The 20,244-nt window shown below is 39.5% G+C and overlaps 1 protein-coding gene across 1 annotated transcript in view; it reads left to right on the top strand.

Moving 5' to 3' along the window:
* SLC71A1 (solute carrier family 71 member 1) overlaps window positions 1-18,491 on the top strand; it is a 42,662-nt gene extending 24,171 nt beyond the window's left edge. The window contains exons 5-12 of the mRNA XM_077746051.1: window positions 1,280-1,394; window positions 5,149-5,367; window positions 5,644-5,757; window positions 6,512-6,583; window positions 12,931-13,043; window positions 14,370-14,467; window positions 15,817-15,980; window positions 17,273-18,491. Of these exons, the coding sequence (XP_077602177.1) occupies window positions 1,280-1,394; window positions 5,149-5,367; window positions 5,644-5,757; window positions 6,512-6,583; window positions 12,931-13,043; window positions 14,370-14,467; window positions 15,817-15,980; window positions 17,273-17,479 (1,102 nt within the window). The 3' untranslated portion in view covers window positions 17,480-18,491. The remainder of the gene's footprint in view (window positions 1-1,279; window positions 1,395-5,148; window positions 5,368-5,643; window positions 5,758-6,511; window positions 6,584-12,930; window positions 13,044-14,369; window positions 14,468-15,816; window positions 15,981-17,272) is intronic.
* Window positions 18,492-20,244: the final 1,753 nt, after the last annotated feature.

Below are 20,244 nucleotides of genomic sequence, written 5' to 3'. Positions count from 1 at the left end.
TCACTGAGGAGGAAGGGAGGGAAGCTCACAGTGAGAATGATTTTCCCAAGATAATAGAGCTCAGTTTAGTTGTAGATTTATTTATTCTCTAATGTTCTACTCCACTGCATATTAATGTTAGTTAATTCTACATCATAGATGGGCTGTTTTCCCATGGTTATCTAGAAAGGTTAAGGGTATGTAAGGGGCAGAATCTTCCTCTTGTAGATTAGTTACTTAGAATTCTAAGGTGAAACTCTGAATGAACAGTAGTCACACAAATGAAATCTTAACTAAAGGAGTCTAGAGGATGAACAGAAAATTGCTGTGGAAAGTAATGTGTTAGAAAAAATTTAGTAAGCAAACCCTAGTAGAATATTTGGAAAGTTCATTTTGATTACACATGATTTTTTTAAAACATTCAGCATGACAATAGAAATTTCTTATTCCTGGCCAGTTATTTTGAAATCATACATACCAAAATGCAGTTTGCTTTTTATTTATTTAAGTTCATTTATTTATTTTGAGAGAGCATGCCTGCGCACATGCTTGAGGAGGGATCGGGTAGAGAGTAGAAGAGAGAATGCCAAACAGCCTCTGCACTGTCAGTGTGGAGCCTGATCTGGAGCTCAAACTCATGAATTGTGAGATCATGACAGGAGCTGAAATCAAGAGTTGAACGCCTAACCAACTGAGCCACCCAGATGCCCCTGTAGTATGCTCTTTTTAAAATACCTTATGTTCACTCTTTATAGTAATTATTCTCAGTTTCATTTGTGAATACTGCCATACAAGTTTCTTCTGTGTGAAGACTGAGTTGTTTGTTTTGCCAACATTTGAAAAGCTAAAGATAGCTTTTATAGAATAACATCTAGTTTCTATATATGTTATGGCATAAAATAGAGTGTAACTTGTTCCTTCATTTTATTTACTGAATTTTGTTTTTTGTGTAGTGCTGTGGTGGGAAATATTAATGGATGAGTTATAATAGACTTTAGTTTGTTGCTGTTTTTAGTAGAAACAACAAAGCCACTTAACTGTTCAATACTTGGGTAAAATATTGACGTAAATATATTTTAAGTATTCCTGCTTAGTAGCTGAATTGTTTTTGAAGGGCCACTTCTAATGCTGTGTTTTCATTATATCTGTGGCTTGTGATTTATAGATGACTTAATCCATGAACTATCTTAGTAAGCCATTGATGGAAATAAGCTATTACTCTAACTCACTTATAGAAACAAAGGAAGGTTAAAGTAATGGTAATTAATCTGTTTTTTTGCCAATTATCTTTATATCCTAGGTGGTACTTTGCTGTTATCTCTGTTTCTGGGGTTTTTGCAGTGACTTTCTCCGTGGTATTTGCATATGTAGCAGATATAACCCAAGAACATGAAAGAAGTATGGCATATGGACTGGTATGTGTGTTTATTCTATTCTTTGTATCTGTAAAAAAACACTGTTTTTTTAATTATTTCATATTACAAAGAGTGCAAGCCTTTGCGTTACAAAAAAGATTCTTTTTTGCATAAAAACATTTCATAATAAAACCTTCCGTTACGTTAATGAATGGCTTATATGAAAAGTTTATTGCAGGGGTGTCTGGGTGGTTCAGTCAGCTAAGGGTCCAACTCTTGATTTTGGTTCAGGTCATGAGCTTGTGGTTCATGAGTTCACACCCTGCACTAGGCTCTGTGCTGACAGCAGGGGCCTGCTTGGGATTCTCTCTCCCTTGCTCTCTTGCGAAAATAAATAAACATTTAAAACAAATTTTTAAAAAGTGTTTTTCAATACAAAGCCTTGTGTTTTGATACTTTCAGCATTAGTCATGTATGGCAGACTTAAAATTATAGAACATTTTTACCTTATACAAGCTCTCTTTGAAAGAATACTGAAAATAAATTATTTACTGTCATGAGTTTAAAGCATTACTAATATTTAATGGCTACTCTAAAATGAAGTAGGCTAATATCTAGGTCAGGTATCAGCAAAACTGTTCTGTGGCTTTGTGGGCCACACATAGTTTTGTTCATTATTGCTCCTGTGTGTATCTCTTTAAAAATGTAAGAACCATTCTTAGCTGGATTGAGCCCACAGGTGGCAGTTTGCCAACCTCTGAACACTGTTTTGGGAAATGAGTTATTCAATGGCAGTGTATTCTGCTGTCTGTCAAACCTAGGAGGAAAATAGTTAACATGGGCATAATAGTATACAGATAATTATTAGATCGCCGGAAGTAGGACAGTGATCAATTTCAGCAAATACAGGACAAGCATCTTTTTTTCTAAAAGTTTATTTATTTATTTTTGAGAGAACATGCATGTGCACACATGCAGGGAGGGGCAGAAAGAGAAGAAGAGAGAATCCCAAGCAGGCTCTGTGCTATCAGCTCTATCCCACGAACCATGAGACCTGAGCTGAAATCAAGAGTCGGATGCTTAACTGACAGAGCCACCCAGGAGCCCCAAGATAAGCGAATGTTATATCCGCTGAATCTTGTTTTACAAGAGACTGTCATCTTTGATTCAAAGGACACTATATAACAAAGAATCATAGAATTAGGAAGTTTTGAGGAGAAATACCTGTAATGAGAATTTTAAAAAATACTGATTTCAGTTGTAAACTTAGAACATTAAATGATACAAAGTTGATGGCCTGTTATTTTTTTTATATGTTTATTTATTTTGAGAGAGAGCAGGGAAGGGGCAGAGAGAGAGGGAGAGAGAATCCCAAGCAGGCTCCGCACTTGAACTCACAAACTGTGAGGTCGTGACCTGAGCCTAAACTAAGAGTCAGACGCTTAACCGACTGAGCCACCTAGGTATCCCAAAAAAATTTAAAAAGCTTTATTGAGACACAATGTATATACCATAAAATCCATCTGTTTTATGTGTATAATTCAGTGAATTTTAATAATTTATATAGTTGTACAACCATGACCACAATCCAGGTTGTGTTCAGTATTTTTTTTTTCTTTTAGTCATATCAGATCCTTGAAATTAATAATTTTCTCCCTGGAGGCTTTATATATTAAAGGCATATTCTAGCAAATGACAGGTGATTCTCATAAAAATAATACAGATGCACCTCACACTGGAGAAGGTGGTCCTCTCTCTGTCTAACCAGAAAAATAAGGCCACATGGAGGGGAGAATGGAAGAGAAGGGAAATGACATGAAACACCTACACTCTAATTGGACCTGCTCACTGCCTCGAATACATGGTGTCTGTGAATACCGTCAGGAAGCCTCAGTGACCCCCACAGTGAGAATCATTGCTCCTTTGTCCACTTATGTTCCAGACTCCTGCTCATCCCCAAGTTCCTCTGAGACCACAGCCCACTGTATTCAATTTGCTAGAGCTGCTCTAACAAAATACCACTACCGTCTAGTTTTAGAACATTTCCATCAGCCCAAAGCCCATATGTCATCTGTCTCCACCCCTCACCTCAGGCAGCCAACCACCAGTCTTTCTGTGTTTGTAGTTTTGCTTTGAATAGGAATTTCTCATAACTGAAATGATAAAACACATAGTCTTTGGGTCTCTGCTTAGCATAATCTTTTTTAAAAAAACATTTTATTTATTTATTTTTTTGGTTTTATTTATTTTTGAGACCGAGAGAGACAGAGCATGAGTGGGGAAGGGGCAGAGAGAGAGGGAGACACAGAATCTGAAATGGGCTCCAGGCTCTGAGCTGTCAGCACAGAACCCAGTGCAGGGCTCAAACCCACAAACCGTGAGATCATGACCTGAGCCAAAGTCAGACGCCCCAGCATCATCTTTTGAGATTCATCCAGGGTGATAAATTTATCAGGACTTCCTCTTTGGCATAGTGTTCCAGTGTATGGAATATACTGCATTTTGTTCATTCACCAGCTGATGGACACTTGGGTCGATAGCAAGATGTTTAAAGGTATTAGAATGTTATGTACTTGTCAAATAATTGACCTTTGGAAATCAAATTGCTTCTTTTGAGCAGTTTTTAATAAACAGTAAAAATAAGCACTCCTGTGAAGTTAGATCCTCCATCAAAGAGTCACAAATGGCCTAGAAACAGAATAAAGCATAGGGTGGGGAGCAGAAACTCTTGCACTACAACATCAATCGCTAATTATCCACTACAGAGTGTAGTGTCTGTCAGGTGTTACTTGCTGTCACGTCTGCTGATGTGCAGGCCATTTTGTCTAAATGGTGAGACATATCTGAGATTAAGTTAGTCTCTGTTTTTTAAAGTTTATTTACGTATTTTGAGAAGGGGCACACGTGCGTGCAGGAGGGGCAGAGAGGGAAAGAGAATCCCTAGCTGGCAGCGTGGAGCCCGATGTGAACACAGACGTGGAGCTCGAACTCACGAACTATGAGGTCATGACTTAAGCTGAAATCAAGAGTCAGACACTTGACATACTGAGCCACCCAGGCGCCCCAGAATTAAAGTTCTTCTTCACCTGTGTCCGCTGTAGTCTGCGCCTTCACCAGAGATGTATGGGCTTCCTCAGAGTTTTAGAGACATGTTTAGTGATGTACTAACTGCCAAGGATCTGTGGTCCCATCCTTCCTAATTCTGCCACCTAAAGAGAGCACCAAGTTCAGTTTTATACTAGCGCTTAACGCTCCCTGATGAGAAGATAAAAGTCGAAGTCTTTAAGCTTTATTTCAGCCAGCCTTAAATATTCATCAAGGTAAACATTCATTTCAGTATTGGGGGAAAAAGTCATACTGGCAGTGGGTTTCTTCAGAACATTGTGTTTTAGACTTCTTTCAGGCCATTACATTTTTTTTAGTCTGTTTCTTTTTTTAATGTTTATTTTTTGAGAGACAGAGACAGAGCATGAGCAGGGGAGGGGCAGAGAGAGAGAGACACACAGAATCTGAAGCAGGCTCCAGGCTCTGAGCTGTCAGCACAGAGCCCGATGTGGGGCTGAAACTTATGAACCACGAGATCATGACCTGAGCCAAAGTCAGACAGTTAACCACCTGAGCCACCCAGGTGCCCCAAGAATCTGATTCTTAAATAAAAAATCTAATTCTTTTCTGCAAAAGAAGAGAGTCTAAGACAAATGGCGGAGCCAGGAGAGGGAGGGTGCAGCGGGAGGACTGACGGAAATCCGAGCTGTGTGGTGCTGAGTCGGGCTGTCCTGACTAACCCCTTCCTGTCGACTTTGACTTGTGGCAGGTGTCAGCAACATTTGCCGCGAGTCTGGTAACGAGCCCTGCGATCGGAGCGTACTTGGGCCGAGTGTACGGGGACAGCCTGGTGGTGGTCCTGGCCACAGCAATAGCGTTGCTGGACATTTGTTTTATCCTTGTTGCCGTGCCAGAGTCGCTGCCTGAGAAGATGCGGCCGGCATCGTGGGGAGCACCCATTTCCTGGGAACAGGCTGACCCCTTTGCGGTAAAAAGTTTGTTTTTTCCTTTGGCAAAAAAGGGAATGTATGATGCAGTGCAATATTAATATTTTGCTGTGGATGTTTCTTTGGGGAAAACATCTTGACAGATTTTAAAAAATATTTTGAAATACTTTTTGGAGTAGTTTGGGGAAGATGAAATACATTTTTAAAAGATAGCTAAAGTGTCTGTATGGCCACTGCCAGAAGAAAGCACTGCATATTCTTAAGAGCGGTTCAGTGTTTGGGTATAAAACCTTATATCCGTCTTTTTCTTATTCTAGTCCTTAAAAAAAGTGGGCCAGGATTCCATAGTGCTGCTAATCTGCATTACGGTGTTTCTCTCCTACCTACCAGAGGCAGGCCAATATTCCAGCTTCTTTTTATACCTCAGACAGGTAAAATCCTATTCTTCCAAGGTGGGCTTTTTTTCCATCGTATAGTGCCTCAATAACAGAAATATTTAATCTTGAGAGTACTGTCATAGAAGAGACTGTTAAATGAGTCCTATTTTGTAAGTAATGACTCACTAGAATTCCTGTGTAGTAGGGTTGATGTTCTATATGCATCTCTCTTAAGACTTTTGGCTTATGCAGAAAGATAGAATTATCCTGTTGATGTGTGTGGCTTGAGTTTATGTGTTGCTTACAGACATGATGTGAAGCTTATAAATTCATTCACTTACTCCATCTCTTTGTGATAGAGCATAGATTAGTCAAGCAGCTAGCCATAATGAAAGCGTTAGTTTTTTCTCTTTGATACTGATCTTACCAAGCACAATCAACCCTTTATCAAGACCTGTAAAAAGCATGAACAGCACAATACCTATTTGTAAAATGGATTCTGAGTGCTTGATAGCTGTCTCCCATTTATTAAATCTAAGTCTAAATCAAGGGACTTAGATTTACCTAATCTAAATTAAGTAGCTTTTATTTTTAGTATGTTAACAGTTGTTAGGATTGGGTTCTCAGTGAAAGCCAGATTCTTCCTCTGAAGAATTCTTTGGTTATAAATGAGTTGTATTTTCTTTTTCTGATGTTAATGTATAAGTAGTTTGATAACCGTGTGATGTTAATGTACAAATAGTTGCATTAGTATGGTATTTGTTGTGCTTTTTACTAATTAATGTTGCTTTTTCTGGAAATGTTCTAGATAATGAAGTTTTCACCAGAAAGTGTTGCAGCATTTATAGCAGTTCTTGGCATTCTTTCCATTATTGCACAGGTGAGTTTCTTTTTGTTAGAGTGATGAACTAGATAGTTGATTCTGGTTGATCACCTACATGGGGCCTTATGTGATACTCAAGTGACATTTTCTTGGTGTAGTCACCAGTGTCAGGAATCTGAGATTTGTGGGTTTAGAAACTCTCCAGTTTGTTAAGTATTGTTAGTCTTGATCAGATTTTGGGGACTGACACATATTAATCAATATATGATGTATAAACCAGAAAGATAGTTTGATTTACACTAGAGTATACACCTGCATGAAGTCNTTAACCGACTAAGCCACCCAGGCGCCCCTTTAATGTTTATTCTTGAGAGAGAGAAAGAGTGCGAGCGAGGCAGGGGCAGAGAGCGAGGGAGACACAGAATGTGAAGCAGGTTCCAGGCTCTGAGCTGTCAGCACAGAGCCCAACGTGGGGCTTGAACTCACGAGCTGTGAGATCATGACCTGAGCTGAAGTCAGACGCCCAACAACTGAGGCACCCACGTGCTCCAAAGTTAAATATTTTATATTAGTCCTTAAATATTTATTGCATACCTACCATGTGTCAGGTACTGGTGATGTACCAGTGAACTTAACTAAATCCCTGCTGTGGTAGAATTTGCAATCTTGCAGAATAATACAAAATTAACAAATATGCCAATGCAAACATATCAGGTATAATGAAAACTATAATGAAAAATGGTTGGGAATCTAGAGAGTGACTGGGGGCTGGGTGTTATTTTATCTGGAAGGGTTGGGAAGGCCCTGCTGATACAAAGTGACATTTGAGCAGAAACCCAAAAGAATGAAGAACAAGCCATGAGAATATCTGGAAGAAGAGGATTCTAAGTGGCAGGAACAGAAAAAAAACTTTCAGGACAGAATGTACCTGGCATGTGTAAGAAACAGCCAGGAGCCAAGTATGGCTCTTGCGCCGTGAGCAAGGGAGAGACCTTTAAGAAATGGAATCTGAAAGGTGGAGGGAGACCATCATCTACGACCTCACAGGTTGTCCTAAGATTTGACAGGAAGATAGGAAGCCATTAGAGGGTTTTGAGCAGAGGAATGGCCTGAACTATTTGTCTTGGAAACCGTTGGTAGCCGGTGGTTGTTTGGTGAATAAGATATTAATCAACCCAGGAATTTGGATCTCCTTAGATGTTTCACCTTGGCCTCCAAACTGTCTCTGTTCCACATCAAGTACTGTGCTCCAGTGACCAGAATTTTCTCAGTCTGTCCTTCTCCTTTTTGTGAAAAAGCCCCACATGTTCTTCCTATTCGGGTTTGTTTTTTCTAGACTCTGTAGATGATCTGATCTAACACTCTTTCCCACCTTAGATCCAGTCTTCTAGATTACAGCTTTCTTTGTTTTTTTCTTAAAATGAAAGGCTGGATCCATTTACTAGAACTCTAGTATGTTTCACCATCTCTTAGGTGTAGGATTCCTTCTGCAGATCTCATCATTTATGAATTTTTTGGTAGGTTTAGTGATAAATTTCAAATTTAAATTCTATAATATCCCCGTGACCTCACACATGCATACACATGGCATTGAGTGTTAGTACTATTTCTAATTTCCCTCTTGTCTTGAAGCTCCTTGATCAGAAATAATGTTGCGTTCCTTCCTGGCTATCAGAAACGTGCACTTCAGCTTTGAAAGGTATTGTTGCCTATAACTTCGTGAAGCCTAACACCAAGGAGAATGTACAAATAGAGTAGAGCTTGATGAGCTATCAAATGTTAAACCAGTCTTGAATCCGGGGATAAATCCAGCCTCCTCATGAGGTTCTACCTTTTTCACACATTGCTGAGATTGTATTTTGTTGAAGATTTAGGTGAAAAGAACAAGCTGACATTTACTATGAAGCTTAAGAGATTAATAGCTCTGAAGTGTTAGGAAGTTTCATTTCATATTTAACTGATCGTGGAAGCAGCGGGTGCCTAATAAATTCAGGCAGTAACCCTGTGGAATGCTTGAGTAATGTGAGGGTGCTTCCGAGGAAATTTTCCCTCTACTCAGTAGACGGCACCTGGCACAAAAGGACACAAGGTGGGAAACGGTCTCTAAGAGCCAAGAATCCAGAGGGGCAGACATGGGAATACAGGAGGGGGCGTGGTTGGGTTTGGATTCAGAGCACTCACAGTGCCTGGAGTCTGGGAAGAAATGGGCCACCAGCCAGCCAGCGTTGATGGTACAACAGACATTATGTACACAGTCCACAAAGAATATGGTCCTTAAAGGACCATTTAACTTTCGAGGCCCACATAGATAAACTTTTTGAGATGAATTTTCACATTTAAAAATTGAGAAAATTAGTTGGACTTCAAAAACAGGTGAGAGGAAGTATGTGGCTTATGTAGAAATACTGATAATTACATTACTGTGTCATTATATGAACTAAAATGTTTAGTATATAACCCCAAAGGTAGAATTCTCCTGTGTTCTCATTTATGTCAAGTATCATTGAGAAGAATTTGTTTACTGTTGAACCGTGAAGTCAGGGAAGGCCTGTGTCTTTGAGCCTCCTCTCTAGCGGCACAGAGCTCCTTACGGCTTCCCCTTTGTTCCTTTTTACTGCCTGCCCCCGTGCCTTTGCTCCTGCTGGCCTTTCTCGCCTTCCTCCGCCCTAAGTATCCCTTCTCTGAGCTCCTGTATTAACTGGGGTGTATCTCTATCACTGTATAGTACAGTGTACATGGGTTTTACCTCTGTTTATTTCTGATTATTTTTCCTTGTTACCAAGCTTGTTGAGTGTCTGTAGTACTAGAGCTCTGAGCAGACTGTGAGGTTAGGGCTCGCTCACGTTCATCTTGGTTACTGTAGTACCTTGTACTGTGCCTGCACCCAGGTACGTGCTAAATTAGTGGGCACTGGTTTTTCTCATGGTGTTTTAAAAACTTTTATTATTTTTATTTTTTATTTTTGAGAAAGAGAGGCTATGAGTAAGAGAGGGGCAGAGACACAGGGAGAATCTCAAGCAAGTTCTGCACTGTCAGCACAGAGCCCGCCCGACATGGGGCTCAAACTCACAAACCGTGAGATCATGACCTGAGCCCAAATTAAGAGTTGGATGCTTAACCGACTGAGCCACCCAGGCGCCCACGTTTTAAAAATTTTAAAAGGAGCACCTGGCTGGCTCAGTCAGTAGAGCGTGCAACTCTTGATTTCAGGGTTGTGAGGTTTGAGCTATATGTTGGGTATACAGATTACCCAAAAAAATAAAATCTTTTAAAAATAAATAAAAACTTTAAAAATTAGTGGTAAGCATTTCAAAATTAGGAGATTAGGGGCTGGCTGAGCACCTGGGTGGCTCAGTTGGTTAAGTGTCTGACTTGGGCTCAGGTCCTAATCTTGTGGTTTGTGAGCTCAAGCTGTGTTTTGGGCTCTCTGCTGTCAGCACAGAGCCTGCTTCGGATCCTCTGTCCCCTCTCTCTGCCCCTCCGCCACTTGCTCTCTGTCTCTCTCTCAAAAACAAACATTAAAATAAATACATAAAAATTGGGAGGTTACGTGAAAATATGGGTACGTAGCTTCTCCCCCAAAACAATTAGGTGTGGAAATATGGACAGACCCACTTCTCATTGGGAGCCAAACAGTTGCTGTCTGTCTGTCCCCTTTGAGGCTTTTAGGCCTCATCACCTCCTTGGTGCAAGGAGGCGTGAGTTTATAACGCTTGCACTAAATAAATGTTTACGTGAGTGCATAGATCTTGTACATATTTCTTTGTGAGTGCTCTCATCTAGTCCTCTGTATGCTGAGGACTCCCAAATCTCTACCTCCCCACCAGCCCCTGATTTCCTGTTTGACACATCTGCTGGGCATCTCAAACTGGACATAATCAAAACTAAAACCCAGATTCCTTCCCCTTAGCGCTGCTCATCTCACTTATGGGCATCACCACGCTCCTGGTTGTCAGGGCCACAAACCTTGGTGTCATTTTTGTTGAGTCTTGCCATTCTTTCTCCTTATCACACGCTCAGTCCATCAGATGGGATCTCCTGCTACCCCATCTCCAAAACACATTCTGAACTGAAGTGGTTCTCCCCGTCTCCATTGCCAGTCTAAGCCGTGGCTGTTGCCTCCATCTGGTCTCTCAGCTTCCATATTTGTCTCCCTACAGTTTATTCACCACTTGGCAGAGTAATTCTTCTTAAGTGAAATTTTAATCCTGTCTCGTTTAAAATTTTAATTTCCGTTGCAACCAGAATAAATCTAGACTCAAAGTGGCCTCATTTTGCCCCATTCTCCAAGTTGTTGAATACACTCTCGTTCAGGCCCTTTGCACTTGCTGTCCCTGCTTAGAGTGCTCGGTTCTCTGAGATATTCACATAACCACCCTCTCCTCTGCCTCATTCTGCTATCACCTGAGAAGGGCCTTCCCTGCCCATCATGGTTCAAGCAGCCCCTCTGTCACACAGTCCCGTTTCATTTTTTTCAAAGCAGCTACCGCCTGGAATTACCTTGCTAAACAGGTATGCCTATGTCTATCTTCTCTCCAAGACAAGGTATTCTGTTTGCTGACCAGTACTTTGACCTATTATCTGACCGTTGGGTCAGTGCCCTTAGACCTAGAATGGCAGTGGGATATAGTAGGAACTTGGCAAATATTTGGTTAACTGACCAAAACTGATGTCAGTTAACTGTTAACTAGCTGTGTTCATCTTGGTTAAGTCATAAGTCATTTAACCTTTAGGACAAAATGAGTTATACTAAATTAAGGGACACCAAATAATTTTTCTTGTCTAGCACACTGTATATACTAAGCAATTTATTCCATCATTATTGAGAATATTGTAACGTATCTAAAATCACATGTACTTTCCACAAACACTTATTAAGAACTTACAGTAGGTGCTTGGGATACAAAGATACAGATATTTAAGGAGAGTTCCTGCCCTGGAGGAGAAAACCAGTGTTCCCAGTTAGAGTGTCCTGTAAACAGGAAGTTTTTCTTTGCTAACTGCTTACTCTGGGTGAGTTCCCTTATGTTATTGTGGCCTTGAAGAATGTAATCCAGTAAGGTTCCATGCCTTGTGGAACCCAGTGGGATTATACTCATTTGATTCAAGAAAGCTATCTCTCTTAATTGTTCAAGGAATCTTACAAGAATCTTCATTAGCTTTCCACTGGCTTATTTGTAATTAAATCTGATTAAACTCTTTTTTAAAAAATGTTTGTTTATTTTTGAGACAGAGACAAAGCTTGAGGTGGTGAGGGGGAGAGAGAGACACACAGAATTTGAAGCAGGCTCCAGGCTCTGAGCTGTCATCTTAGAGCCTGACATGGGGCTTGAACCCACGAACTGTGAGATCATGACCTGAGCCAAAGTTGGACACTTAACTGACTGAGCCACCCAGGCGCCCCTGATTAAACTCTTAAATGGTTGTATCCATTTAAAGAATTTCAAACTTCTGATTGATAATTGTACATTTAAAATGTCAGCCAGTTATCAACTAGTGACTTCCTGAATTATTTTCACTTTTTCTGTATGAACTTACTATCTTCCTTAGGTAGTATATTTAATACTTTCATTAAAATAGCATGAAATGTTTTCTAATGTCCCCAGACCATTGCTGAATTTCTGTTAGCTTTGAAAGAAAAGGAAAAGAAAACCCATCCACTCATAATACTTATTAAATGCTTACTGTGTGCCACACACAGTGCTGAACACCCTATGTAAATATCATTTCATCTAACCCACATGACAAAGTTTTGAAGTAGGTACTGTGCTTGCCATTTTGGAAGAGACTATTTCCGAGTGAAGTAACTTGCCCAGAGTCATACAGTGAGAGCCAAGATTATGATCTGGGCAGTTTTCCCAAAAGCTGTGTTCTTAAACCATACATTTCCCAGATCATACTTGTTACACCTTTTTTACTGTTTGTCAAAGCATCATGGTTTCAGCAATAATTTAGATGAAGGATGTGGAGTAATTGTACAGTTTCACTTTTATTTAGGTGAGAGAATAAGCATTTTGGATTAATTTGGACTTGTAAAAGCTTTTAAAGCTATTATATAACAGGATCTCCAAATCATTGGTTCGAACTTTTTGATGCTACAACTCACAATTTCTGACTTAAGTGGTCAGTAGAAATGTACTTAAGAGAAAGTTCACTTTTCTATTTCCAGTTTTGTTTTTTCCTGAATCTGGATCTGTGTCAGCAGAGGGACCATTCATCTGCTATGACCTGGAGTAACGGTCTCAAGATACATTCGGGGCAATTGTTAAAAAGCCAAAATGTAAAAACGTGGTAATAGTCCTTTTACATTACAGATTGAAGAAAGTCACAGAGTATCTTTTCTTATTTTTAAAAAGCTCTTTTCTGGGATAAACCGTTCTATTCTGGTTTTTGTTCTTTCCTAGACTATAGTGTTGAGTTTACTTATGCGATCAATTGGAAATAAGAACACCATTTTATTGGGTCTTGGATTTCAAATATTACAGCTGGCATGGTATGGCTTTGGTTCAGAACCTTGGTAGGTATATCTTAATTTTTAAGATTTTGATGTTTTTGTTTTTTTCAGCTTTATTGAGGTATAATTGACAGACTTTTTGTTTATATTTGCTTCTCATCTAAGGCTTAGTATTAGACTTTAATCGGTCTCCTGTGCTTCCCCCACCGCCCCCAAAACGTATATAATATAGATTTCTCATTTGGGTGTTTGCATATTCTAGGATGGCTTGAGGATAGAAAAGTGTGGCATTCTTTTGTACTATGGGGCAGGTTAGATTTTTTTTTAATTTTTTTAATGTTTTTATTTATTTCTAGGAGAGAGAGAGAGAGACAGTGTGAGCAGGGGAGGGTCAGAGAGAGAGGGAGTCACCGACTGAAACAGGCTCCAGGCTCTGAGCTGGCAGTCAGCACAGAGCCTGACGCGGGGCTCGAACCCACAAACCGCAAGATCATGACCTAAGCGAAAGTCGGACGCTTAACCGACTAAGCCACCCACGCACCCCGGGGCAGGTTAGATTTTTAAAATGAGATTAGTTTTTCAGTCTCTACTGAGCATTTAGTCTGTTTCTGTCATTAGGAAAAAAGCAATCTCAGAGCAGCAAAGCCCTGAAAGCCAGCATTATTTACCTTTTTTGTTTTTCTGGCTAGAAGGAAAGTATTGTGTAACGTATTACTGATGACCATGACACACTAGAAGTTAACAGAGAAAAGCCCAATTGTTTTGCTCCCAGCTTCGTGCCAGAGAAAAGGCTCTTTGGTTTTCCTGCCAGTCTGCACTGTGGGGTGATGCGAATAGGGACGTTGAGGACAGGCTGCCCGCGCACACCTCTGTGCTCACCGTCATGGGACTGAAGCCCACAGTTTCCACTAAGGTTTCATTCACTACAACATACCATCTCTTTGGATTTGGACAGGAGTGAGCATCAAGAGTGTGTTGATGGAGGTTTTGTTTTCCAGGCTAGTTTTTACAAAGAGGTGCTCACAGTTTAATCAGATACATTTCAAGGATCAAGCCCAGAACATCCAAGGCTTAGATCAGATATGTGTCCTCATACTGAGTCACAAGTCCATGGGAACATTGCCTGAAGAGTGACTGGCTTGGGAAACAGGACGTTGCTTTAGGTGCATTACCCACTATGCTCAGCGTGCCCCCATCCTCACCCGGCACTCAGACCTTGAAGTGACTTGCCCAGAGTCACACAAGAAGGAGGGAATAGAGCAAATCCAGTACTCCTTTTCCTGGCACCACAGCCACTTTGCAGTAACGGTCACTTGGAGTTTTAAGTATGTATTTTGACTGATGGGCACAGTGGAGAATTTATTTTTGTTTGGCTGCTTTTGGTTACAGGATGATGTGGGCTGCTGGGGCAGTAGCGGCCATGTCTAGCATTACCTTTCCAGCTGTCAGTGCCCTTGTTTCACGAACTGCTGATGCTGATCAACAAGGTGAGCTGATGAGAGAGAATTATTTAAAAGTTCAGAATATCCTAATCCTATGTTCCATTTGTTTCCTAAGTACAGAATCCTAAATGTATCTTTAGGATAAAGAATTTAACATTGCTTTCATTGTTAAGAGGAAAAGCAACTTCTAGGATACTGTCTTTAGGTGGATATAGAACTATGTCTCTCACTCTGTGGCCCTGTCTGTTCTCTTGCTACAAGATCACGTGACCTAGGTCGGCCACTTTATATTCACTATTAAGTGCTTGCTATGTTGGGCCAGACACCGTGGGTTTAAATAGCCCTTTTATTTAAATCTTATGTTTGAGTTATTTAAAGACCTAGAAAACACTGTCTTATGCTTTTGTGGTAGGAACATTTGCTCCTTGAAACACTAACAGATTATTCATTGAAAAGGATGTTTTCTCTAGTCATAAGAGTAAAACGGGATGTTACAAAAGAGCAGCAATGATGGTTGCTTAATGAGAAAGGAAAGGCGTGTGGCCGAAGCATATTGCATTTTAAATTTGAGAGAAGTTCTCAGAGAAAAGCAAAACCCAAACCCTAAGAAATTTTTTTTTTTTTAAAGTTTATTTTGAGAGAGAACAAGCAGGGAAGCAGCAGAGGGACAGAGGGTCTGAAGCAGGCCCTGTGCTGACAGCAGAGAGCCCAGTGTGGGGATTGAACTCATGAACTGGGAGATCATGACCTGAGCCAAAGTCAGATGCTTAACTGACAGTCACCTGTCAGGTGCCTCAATCCAAACTCTATATAAAGGGTCTGTCTTTGGCCAAATGGGGTCTTAAGTAGCTGCTTGAGACCGTTTTTAATTATGCTTGTGAAGTCATGCCTCATTTTCAGCCCGGGATGTTTTAAAGCGAAAATAAAGTGCTTCTGCCCACTTGTTTAGCTGGACCTCTGTATGGATTGGGTATACCTTGATCTCTTATTTGTATCATATAGCTTATGCTTTGCAGAGCTGATGGCCTCTAAGTACCTTTTATTTAAAAAAAATTTTTTTTAATGTTTTAGTTCTGGGGTGGTGCAGCATGAGTAGGGGAGGGTGAGAGAGAGAGGGAGACACAGAATTTGAAGCAGGCTCCAGGCTCTGGGCTAGTTGTCAGCACAGAACCCGATGCGGGGCTCAAACCCACAAACCGTGAGATCATGACCTGAGCCGAAGTCGGACGCTTAACCAACTGAGCCACCCAGGCGCCCCTCTAAGTACTTTTTAAAGTCATCGTAGTAAATTGCTAGTGTTTGAGTAAAGAAAGCTTTAGAATTTACTGTTTGTACCAGTTCTAAGGTAGGAAAAAAATAAGCGGAGCATTACATAATTTATGTAAATGATTTAGGTGTCGTTCAAGGAATGATAACAGGAATTCGAGGACTGTGCAATGGCCTGGGACCAGCTCTTTATGGATTCATTTTCTACATATTCCACGTGGAACTTAAAGAATTGCCAATGACAGGATCAGACTTGGGAACAAACACAAGCCCACAGCACCACTTTGAACAGGTAATTCCTCACTCACATGACTCACTAAATGGATAGTTCATTTAGCTGGACTGGAAAGATAAATGGCTTTTGGTCACTAAAGTTTTTATGTCAGATTTTTTTTTTTTTTTTTTAATTTTTTTAATTTACTTCTAGGAGAGAGAGAGAGAGAGAGAGACAGCGTGAGCAGGGGAGGGTCAGAGAGAGAGGGAGTCACAGACTGAAACAGGCTCCAGGCTCCGAGCTGGCAGTCAGCACAGAGCCCGACGCGGGGCTCGAACCCACGAACCGCGAGATCATGACCTAAGCGAAAGTCGGACGCTTAACCGACTAAGCCACCCAGGCGCCCCTATGTCAGATTATTTTAGATCTATAACACTTAAAAACCAAAGCCTAAAGGACCATGCTTTTCTGTCTACCTCTTTTCAAAATTGACTGTACATACTTTTTCCCTTGAGAAGGAATTGTTTAAATATTCTAGGTTGTCGTGTTCCACCGAATGTCATAGATAGCCATGTGTCTAGCCTACTAATCTGCCTCTCCTCCGGGACTTTGGTACTGCAGGAGTTCCCTGTAGTAAGCCTGCCGTCCATATGAAAAGTCAGTTAGGTGCTGATAAACCTCTTTTGTTCATTGTTTGCTCCTTAAAACTGAAACTATGAAAGGCAAACCTGATCATTTGGGCCAATACAAACAGCTCATCAGTTCCTTGCTTGTTCAGCATGAGTTCCAGACTGATCTAACCAGCTAGGACTAGTTTCAAATGAAAATGAATGTTTGTTTGTGAGCTACCCACAGGTTATACTGGCAGTGCACTGTTTTGCTAAGAATGAATGTAATTTTGAACTAAAACAAAGGCCGGTTTGATTCTTAATGGTAACGGCATTAGCTGTGTTTCCTTCACCTTTAGTTACTAGAGAATATAAACAAAGAAAATGGTCATAGATTCTGTTACTGTAGATACTAGTGTGTGCTTCTTAAGTTTACTCTTGAGATCTTCCTGTTGAACTTGACAAATTAAGTGAAGGCTCATAAAACGTTTAGATTTTGTGCTGCAAATGACAGTATTATTTATGCGTAGGCTGTTGTAAAACCGTCGTTTTGGCTGTTTCTTGGGACCATTTGTTACCAGAATTTTACAGCGAGAGTGTCCCTTTTCTTCTAAAAAGCAAATGCATTTTGTAACTGTGGCTTTAATGGAGAGAGGTGGTCTTGGCTTCTAATTCCTGGCAGTCTGTTAGTAGTAAAAGAGAAACGGTTCTTAAGAGCAGAGATGTTGGTGCAAAAATCCTAATTCTCTTTTCCTTCCTCAGAATTCGATCATCCCCGGCCCCCCCTTCCTCTTTGGAGCCTGTTCCGTACTGCTGGCTCTGCTTGTTGCCTTGTTTATTCCAGAACATACCAATTTAAGCTTGCGGTCCAGCAGCTGGAGAAAGCACTGTGGCGGTCACAGCCATCCCCATAGTACACAAGCGCCAGGAGAGGCCAAAGAACCTTTACTCCAGGACACGAACGTGTGATGAGGTGATGACTGAAATCAGGAAGACTTTTCTACCACACCCAGGTCTTAGTTTTCACCTGTAGTTCTGGATGGACACCCCCTTTCCATCTCCATGTACTTTAAGATTGTCTTAAGAGATGTATCTGCATGAATTCGTGGGAACTAAAGAAAGAACCAGAACCGGACAGTTTTCCAAAGATGTTACAATTTCTTTTGAAAAGAAACCTTTTGTTTATTAGCACCAATTTCTTGCCACTAAGCTTTTTGTTTTATTATATACATCCTTTAATTAAAAACTATATATGTACCTTCTTAGATACTAGCAACGTCTCTGCTACCATTTCCTACAGGTGTTGAGCTTTAACTCTCTGCTGACTCACAGCGAGACAGGAGTAGGTAGTACGGTTATGGACCTGTTCGTTTTAACATTGTAAAATCTTGGGTCAAATAATTCAAAGCCTTAACGCAGATGCACTAAAGTAAAGAAATGGTAAATGAACTGTTTGCATTAAAGAAAACAAACGAAAACAAACTCTTAAGAAAATTGTACTAAATCTGAATCATGTTTTAAGCTTGTCGGTAGTAATTTTATTTTAAAACATTCACCACTGTTTTTGAAATGAGAAAATATCAGCCATTTAGAATTTAAATTGGGGTAGAGCCTGTAAATCTAAACGCTGGCTCGAATTTGTTCCCCAGCTACTTCTACCACTATTCTTTTAATGTTTGCATAATCATAAGAACCTCAACACTTGAATACATAATCTAAAATTATATAGTAAAGCTGGTAGCCTTGAAAATGTCAATGTGATATCTGTATGTAGATAAATATATATAGTGGCCTTTCAGGACTGTCACAGTAACACTTTATTTACAGAGCTAATGTTTGTCCTAAATTTTCAGGACCCTAGAAGAGAGCTTTATACAATTCCTGATGTGAATTTCTCTAAAGTGTATATTTTTGTGTCCAGTTATATTATTTAAAAAAGTGTTACTTTGTAAAAATTGTACATAAAGTATTGTATAGTTTACACGGTTTTCATCTTGTGTGTGGTTATTGCGCAATGCTTTTTAAACTTGGAACATTCACTATGGTTAAATAAGGTCTTAAAAGAAATGTAAATATTCTGTTAATAAAATTAAATATTTTAATGATTTTTTTTTAAAAGCAAAGTCTTGATCTGTGATTCCCTAGAAGGTCTGTTTTGGCTTTATTTGTTACCATCATCATTTTTACAGTAACAAATCAAAGCTTTACACCTTTCCCCCTTTCGATCCCTTTTTTTCTCCCGCACTACAAAATACTCTTGTAGGAGGACAAAAGAAAATGAAAACCTAGTCCATAAATTAAATGCAAGTACTTAAATTCTAAACATAGTCTGTAGTTGCAGATCAGTCCTGTTTCTGTTTTTACATGTCACACTCCATAAATACTTTATTAACAAAGCTCACAGTTTACAGACATACATTCATTGCAACCTTGTGATTATTAACACATGTACAACTGTACACTGCAAAACCATTTCAAATCAAAAAGGACTACTTACTTGTAAATCCTAAATCCCATCCAAACTCTGTCACAATGTGTTATATATATTACATAATATTTACAGGAAAGATGCTAATACCAAGAGGTTACTTTCCAGAGGATTAGGATGTGCCCTGAAGTTACTGTAACCAAGTGTTCTTTTTAACGTTAACATAGCATATTTAAATGATAGCTAGATTAGATTAAAGGTCAACCCCATAATGGTTACTAAATGTTTTAGAATAAATCCTCTAGTTACGACTGCTTGCGACTACCAGCAGAGTTGCAAGGTATCACAGGACTCAATATTGTGGCTTCAGAAAAATACTAGCAAAGATTGTCTTACCAGGAGCCCAGTGACACTGGTGTGTGTCAACATCTCTTTCTTCATCTGTGTGGGGAGGTCCTTTAAAATAGTTTTTTAAAATCTCACACGAGCATTAGCAATCTTAGCAAGCAAACAACTGATTTATAGACTTCACAAGAGAGTGCTGCTCTGTATTGGGTGGTCATTGGTAAGAAAACAGAAGGGGGACCCTCCGAGACTTCGGTGAATTCTTTTTTTACCTGATTTTTTCCATATTCTTACTTGAAACTTTTGGTTACAGGGAAGAGAAAAGAGTTATAACTTCTAACAGTTATTCAATTTGCCTACTTTATTAAGCAAACGTTAAAGCGAACCCACTCTGATGTAAAAAAACAATGAATATTCCTGATGGTCTTTTAGTGTTCTGTACAGTACTAATTTTTAAAACATTCTACTACTACAAATTTAACTGCAAACCAAACTCATGAAGTTCAAAACGAAAGAGAAAAACTGGATGAGTGAAGACTTCCAGAAAACATTAAAATCCTACAAACTTTGCAGTTCAAATGATTAAAAGCACTCTGCCTAAACTGGTTATGTAAATACACTGTCCAAATTATTTTTATGATTTATCAAAATTACTTAGTAGACTTAATAGGTAATTTAAAGATGTCATAAGGAAAATGTTTACTTGTTATGATGGATTAATTTATTTTCATTCATTTAAGGTAATCTTAGGACTTTTCCATTTACTGTAAATGTCAATAATATAGGTATCTTTGGAGATAATCATTTTCCCTTATAATTCTCAGATGTCAAAACTTTTATTTTACCAATGAAAATGATAAAATGAATTATTAACATTCTTTGGTTTCATATCATGCCTGAGGTTTTCATTTACCCATATACTCTATGACTAAAATGTCCCTTATAAGGATCAACTCCCTCC

The sequence above is a fragment of the Crocuta crocuta genome, unplaced genomic scaffold, assembly GCF_008692635.1.
Source record: "Crocuta crocuta isolate KB4526 unplaced genomic scaffold, BGI_CrCroc_1.0 scaffold48, whole genome shotgun sequence".
Lineage (NCBI taxonomy): Eukaryota > Metazoa > Chordata > Mammalia > Carnivora > Hyaenidae > Crocuta > Crocuta crocuta.
The sequence above is the reverse complement of the archived record's forward strand: the minus strand, read 5'-3'. Positions and strand labels throughout refer to the sequence as shown.